This window comes from Paroedura picta, chromosome 5 (assembly GCF_049243985.1).
Source record: "Paroedura picta isolate Pp20150507F chromosome 5, Ppicta_v3.0, whole genome shotgun sequence".
Classification (NCBI taxonomy): Eukaryota; Metazoa; Chordata; class Lepidosauria; order Squamata; family Gekkonidae; genus Paroedura; species Paroedura picta.
In genome coordinates, this window is record NC_135373.1 from 92,955,085 (window position 1) to 92,961,267 (window position 6,183).

General features: G+C 41.2%; 1 protein-coding gene across 1 annotated transcript in view; it reads left to right on the forward strand.

Annotated features, from left to right (window-relative positions):
• Positions 1-4,537, forward strand: part of PLXNC1 (plexin C1) — a 74,396-nt gene extending 69,859 nt beyond the window's left edge. The window contains exons 30-31 of the mRNA XM_077339053.1: positions 154-228; positions 2,820-4,537. Coding sequence (XP_077195168.1) covers positions 154-228; positions 2,820-2,951 — 207 coding nt within the window. The 3' untranslated portion in view covers positions 2,952-4,537. The remainder of the gene's footprint in view (positions 1-153; positions 229-2,819) is intronic.
• Positions 4,538-6,183: the final 1,646 nt, after the last annotated feature.

Sequence of the window (6,183 nt, forward strand, 5' to 3'; positions counted from 1 at the left end):
AGTAAAAGCAATAATACACTCTAAAATTTCTTTATAAAACCCAGAATACTTTCCATTTTCCTTCACCCTCGATGTTATTAATATAAAATTCATATAATAACTGCAACTCAAAAATAAACGTTACCAAGATTTCCCCCCCTTTTCCCCCTCCAGAAGCATGAAAATGAATTTAAGGAAGCTGCGGCATTGACTAAGATTTACAGATACATTGAAAAATACTTTGATGAGGTAGGTGGTTCTGTTCTTCTTCTCTATATTTCTCTAGTTAGCCTTGGTAGATGTAATATGCATTTGCCAATACCTGTTTTATATTGTGCTTGTTGGCTGAGAAGGTGGACAGTACAGATTGTTCATCAACATTCCAGCTGCTCAGGCAATACAGCCATCAGAATGACTGGAGTATTCACAACTACCTACAGTTAGCTCTGGGCCACAATTAAGGCACATCCAACATTTGCTAGTTTCAAAATATACAATTATTGTCAGTTGTTTCTCTTAATCCTTAAAACCTTTGCACAGGATGTCGTAGCCCTTTGGGTAGTATTGCTTCTTTAGTGAGACAGAGTTACAAAGCAGGGAGTTTGAGAAAACTGCCCTCCCTGTACAGTAGGCTGCCACCACCTCTGAACTTGTTCCCTAGCCCCCCAAAGCTCCAAGGCAGTTCTGGAGTCTGTCAGGGAATTACACAAGGAGTCTCAAACCCTGTACAGAGCAGAGAGGCCTTAACAAAACACAAGGATAGTGTGACAAAGAAGACACTGGGTGGTTCCCCACTATAGCACATTCAAGAAAGAGACAAGTATTAAAAATATTTTGATTTTATTAATGTTGCACAAAAAACTTACTAGCAGTGAATTAAAAAAAGGTATGTAATATTTCTATCTAAGCACTTATACTTACAAGAAGTTACAAGGTTGAGTTTCAGAGTCCATAGAACATAAGCAGAGTTTCAGATGGTCAGACCCAGGGATTCAATGAGAAGTCATGGTTTCCAAGATATCAAGGGGCCTTGCAAAAACGGGTATTACAAAGTATAACACAATAATGGATTCTTTATGCAGAGTCCCACGTGGACCTTGCTAAACAAGGCCAAATTCCTATGCCAGTTAATAATTAGGCCAACGAGATCCCTGTTGTTAGAATGGCAAGCGAGAATAATAACCAATCAGGCTGAGCTGAAAAAGATGACTTCAAGTGACCCATCCTAACAACAGGGTCAATTTCTCAGAACACTAATTGGCAACAGCTGGAGACGGAACATCTTCAAAGTCCCAACTACAACTACTAAGCTTCAAGGATGCAGATGCAAAAGGCTGCAAGGACAATTCAATGTACAACTAATTGGAAGCACATAGTTTCACAGAAAGATCAGTTTGAGACCTGCTTATGTTACAGAGTAAGTGAAACAAAGACTTAAAGCACCAAAATTAAGCAGGTTAGCCCTACGATACCTCCTCATTTCTTCCCACTGGGCTTCATTTTCATGCATGCTTTGACAAATATATATTGAGGATCATGTGAATAGAGGAGCAAGTGTGCAAGGTATTGTAAGTAAAATTTCCAGTATCAAAATATCCTTGTTTAGATCTGTGATGCAATTGCATTTGGACTAATGATATGTATAACTTACTGGCATAGTAATCACCACACAACAACAATACACAATGTGATTAAAGTGCAGAAAAGGGTTATTTAGGAACTAACATACTTGATAGAAAAGAGGAGACACAGAGATAGGGTCCTAACTACATCTCTAGCTGACATAGAGCAAAGACTAAGAGTAGCAATCTGGATAAAGACAATGAATTACATTTAAGAGGAAAGAAGGTGCTGACCTCACTACCCTTCTTGCTGTCACCTTCGGGGTCTTCTTTTCTTAAGTATTGGTACAGCAGACATTATCTATTCCAACAGAACTTCCAAATAAGAAAAAACTTGGAGCACCTATTGAGATGGTTGTATATAGCAGATACAGGATAAGAAAACAAAACACAATGAAATTCACTAGGACAGGGATCTAGGGACTGGTACTAGCATAGACCAGATGGAAGTGTGATGGCCATGAGATGAAAAGACTCACATGGGAGACTCAGGAGGGCCTCTGGGTATGTTTAAACTTTGCAACAAACTATGCAGAGCAGCAAGAGGTCCCTAGGTAACATGTGAGCACAATATCTACAAGAACTATGTATCTTTTCCCACACAGGAACTAGAGGCTTTAAAAAGTAAAAGTAACAAACCTCAGATACCATCCGTCTCTATATTTGCTGCATTCACTCATACACCCAGATTTTCAAGCTGTTGATGTCACAAGGAAGTCCTTCTAGTGGACCCTAAATCTAGGCTGCCTTCCAATGATGATTTTTAGTTTCAGTGCACTGCTCTGAATTTCTTTTGCACAAACATGGCTGAAAGTGGAAGGGCCCTTCAGATTAAGTTCTTGATGTACAGTCTGGAGCATCTTCATGTAATTCAGTATCAGCAATGTAACTGCAGCCTTTTAATAGGTTTACATTTCTGCCCAGTCCTTGGTATACCAACAAAGAGTCAGCTTCCACACTCCTCATTTTTCTCCCCTTTGCTGCACTCATCATAGCACACACCATGTAAGTTTGGACTTCATTTTAATAAAACGTTGGGGGTTTTAATTGAGGCTTGTGTCTTCAGCAGAAGAATGAGCATGACATATATATTTTTAAGATGCAGAAATAGTCTGGTGTTAGAAGGAATGGTTTGCTGAGCTAGATTCTTTTCCTGGTGTTTTCAAGATTGAAAGAATGGGTTATTGTTTTCAAGCAGAGATTTCTTTATTCCCACAGATACTGAATAAATTAGAGAAAGAACAAGGACTGGAAGAAGTACAGAATCAGCTCCTGAATATAAGAGCTTTGGCTGATGAAAAGAAAAAATGCAGATGGGAAGTAGACAATCCTAATGATCCAGAACTATGATAGAACGGATTTCTGAAAATAGCTACTTTTAATTCTCAAGGGCAGTTTGTCTAAATAGCCTATATATTCAACTGAGCTAAGACTGTTCAGTGCGGGCCTTAAAATCTTCTCAGTTATTTCTACATAAGCACAAATATGTCCCTGCAGCACATGGCCTATATCTTAGAGATCAGTGAACCAGTGCAAGTGAGGCCCGAGATGACAATGTCAACATATGGCATGCTCCTGTCTGGGCAGCAGCAATTTATCTACAGGAGGGCTGGTAAGGAAAAAAGTATCATGTATTCCTATGGGTTTCACTATATCCCACTATCCAAGAGCCCTTCTTCCCTCTCCTTACCAACAGATAAGGGCTAATTAGTATTATAAAAATGTGGAAATATGTGATATAGCCAAGTGCTTTTTATCCTTGGTCTGTCATTTTGAGAGCTGTACTGGTCAGATTCTCTGCCCTCTTTGGCAATGGAATCATGCTGACCTAGGCTCCCATAACATTCACTGCTGCGTACTGATTGGAGTAGGCATTAAAAGAGCCATAAGTATTCCTGTTCAGAAATACTTATTACCCTCTCTCATGACTCCTGTATCATCAGCAAAGACAAAGCAAGGGCTTGCTTGCCTTTTTCAAATGCTGCTGCAAGACAGACAAGGATTTCTTTCTTCTAGAGAGAGGTGGTGCTCCTGTTTGTCCACTAAACCAGTGGTCCCCAACTCCCGGTCCGGGGACCGGTACTGGTCCGTGGATCAGTCAGTACCGGGCTACGGCTCCTCCTCATCCTTCTTCCTGGCTGCTGCCTTGGGGGCTGCCCTACTACTCTGCTGCCGGCTCACCCTTGGTGCTCTCCAGCGGCCACCATGGCTGGGGCTCTCCCTCGGCATGGCACTGCGCAGCTGCTGCTGGCAGCGCCTCCCAGCGGGTGGCGGGAAGTCAGGGGCGCTGGCGGGAAAGCAAGCGGAGCAGGGGCTCAGGCGGTGGCACATCCCTTGGCAAAAGACTACCCGGGCCTCAATATATTTGTCAAGCGTTGACCGGTCCCTGGTGATAAAAAGGTTGGAGACCACTGCACTAAACAATACTTTTGTACCTGTTTGAGTCTGCAGAAATGTTATCAGATTTCAACAGAAAACTGCAGGCAGATAAGAAAGACATCAGTTTGCACATTAAACATTGATGTGGAAACACATCTACTGGTGCACCACCTGAAATGGGTATGACTATGAACATAGCCATTCTCCTTTTCCCAAATCTTTCAACATGTTAACCTTACTTGACTACTGGAAGACACATACAGTATTGTACAATGATTGGCTGATATATTTAGAGTACTGCATTACATAAAGAAGCAAAATAATTGTGTATTTGTGACAATCCATGGATGAAGCCACGTAGCACTGTAATTGTAGATGCATAAAACAATTTTAAACTATTTTTAGAAGGGCACAATACATATTAAGTGTACTATAAAAAATTCCTATCCTGTGAAATGTAAACCATTCTGTAAGAAATGTAAATGTAAATGTTAAATACATTGAATATGTAAGATGATTTATTTCATATAAAATGTATTTGAAGTTTAGTTAGCTAATTTGTCTTTCTGTTCTTTTTGTGTTTTTGGTTAACGTATGGTTCAAGATAAGCCCAATACAACAAAAGATGTCAAGAGAAAAAATGCTAGTATGTGAGGATCAGCCATTCTAGCCATATGGCAGTATGATGAGTAGGGAAAGTGCTGTACCTGCTTAATATTACATAAGGGCAAGCTTCCAGAGAGAATCCTCTGCCTCTATCGAACAAAATAACCTAGATCAAAGCTACCCTAGAGAAACTCCAACACTTAAGAGAATTGAAGAGGAAGAAAAGGAGGCTCAGTTGTTCTGTCACAGCCTGACCATCTGAAAGAATATTTAGAACTTCAGAGAATACCCCTGGTTTTTACATCCCATGCTCTCGCCCTCCATGTACAGTTATTGAAGCAGCTCTGGCATAACGGTTGCTAAATTAGCACCTCAAGTTGAGTTTGTTTCCTCAAGATTTTATTAAAGACTCTTGTGAGGTGAAGAAAGGGGTGTCCATGCTGGGGGAAGATAGCCCTGGTTCCTTGGGCTCTCTTGTTTGAGACCTTGAAGGTGTTTGGCTGTTCATGAGGCAAACAACCATGCACGACTGTGAGATTTATTCTAGCAGGTGTTAGGGCTGCTAACTCTAAGAGCAGTAAGACTTGGTCAGAAAAACTTCCTTCTTACGTAGCCTTGGAACCCTCAACCCTTTTTGAGTCTGAGGAATTTTGAGAGGTTTGTTCAGTGTCCAGGTTGCCAAGTTCCCTATCTCTCCCCCCCTCCCAAGCTATTGGCAGGGAATAAGGGCAGGATTGCCAGATTCAGGCTGCGAAACCCCTGGAGATTTGGGGATTCCTGGAAATTCGGAGAAACTCCTGGAGATTTGGGGATTCCATGGGATCACCTAGTTCCCGTCTGGAGGCTGACATTCCTATAAATGCCACTTTAAAAAGCCAGAACCAAACCCCAGTAGATGGAGCCAAATGGAATATTAGCATACCCAGGAAGAAGGAAAACCTGAAGGAGGACTGGAACCGCACACTGAAGTTAAGTCCTGCTGCAGTGATAAACCCTTTCATTTGAATAAGGGCAACCAATAATAAGCCCTACCTTACAAAAGTCCCATCCACTTTCTGAAATGCTTAGTGGATGCCAAGATATGCACTGGCAAGTAACATAGTGCCCATGGGAACCTTGTTAAAGAACACTGGCCTAGCTGGTAAGCAAACTTAGCAAAGAAATCATGACTTTAAGCCATGCATACTGGAATCTATGTCCATGTGCAGTGAAGACAAGAGAAAGATGGGCCCTGACAAGGAAGTGGCACTCAGATTATGGACTCCATAATCGTTATCTTGAAGGCCACAATTCTAGTCATGAGATGGTCAGCAGTGAGATCATCCCAAGTGTCTGGACCACTGGAAATTTGCAAGCAGGGAAAATCTAACCTGAACAGAAGTAACCGTCTGTACACTCATTAGAATCCATATTAGTCCCCTTATGTTTATATATCAGTTGAGAAAACTAGCCTCCAGAATTGTAATTCACATAATTGTCACTTACAATTGGGATCCTCAGGTGAACTGGCAAGTCCCTTCTGTCGGGTCATGAGCTACATACTTCAACTGTTACACACTGGCAAATATAAAGCAATTTTAGATTTAGATAATGAGAA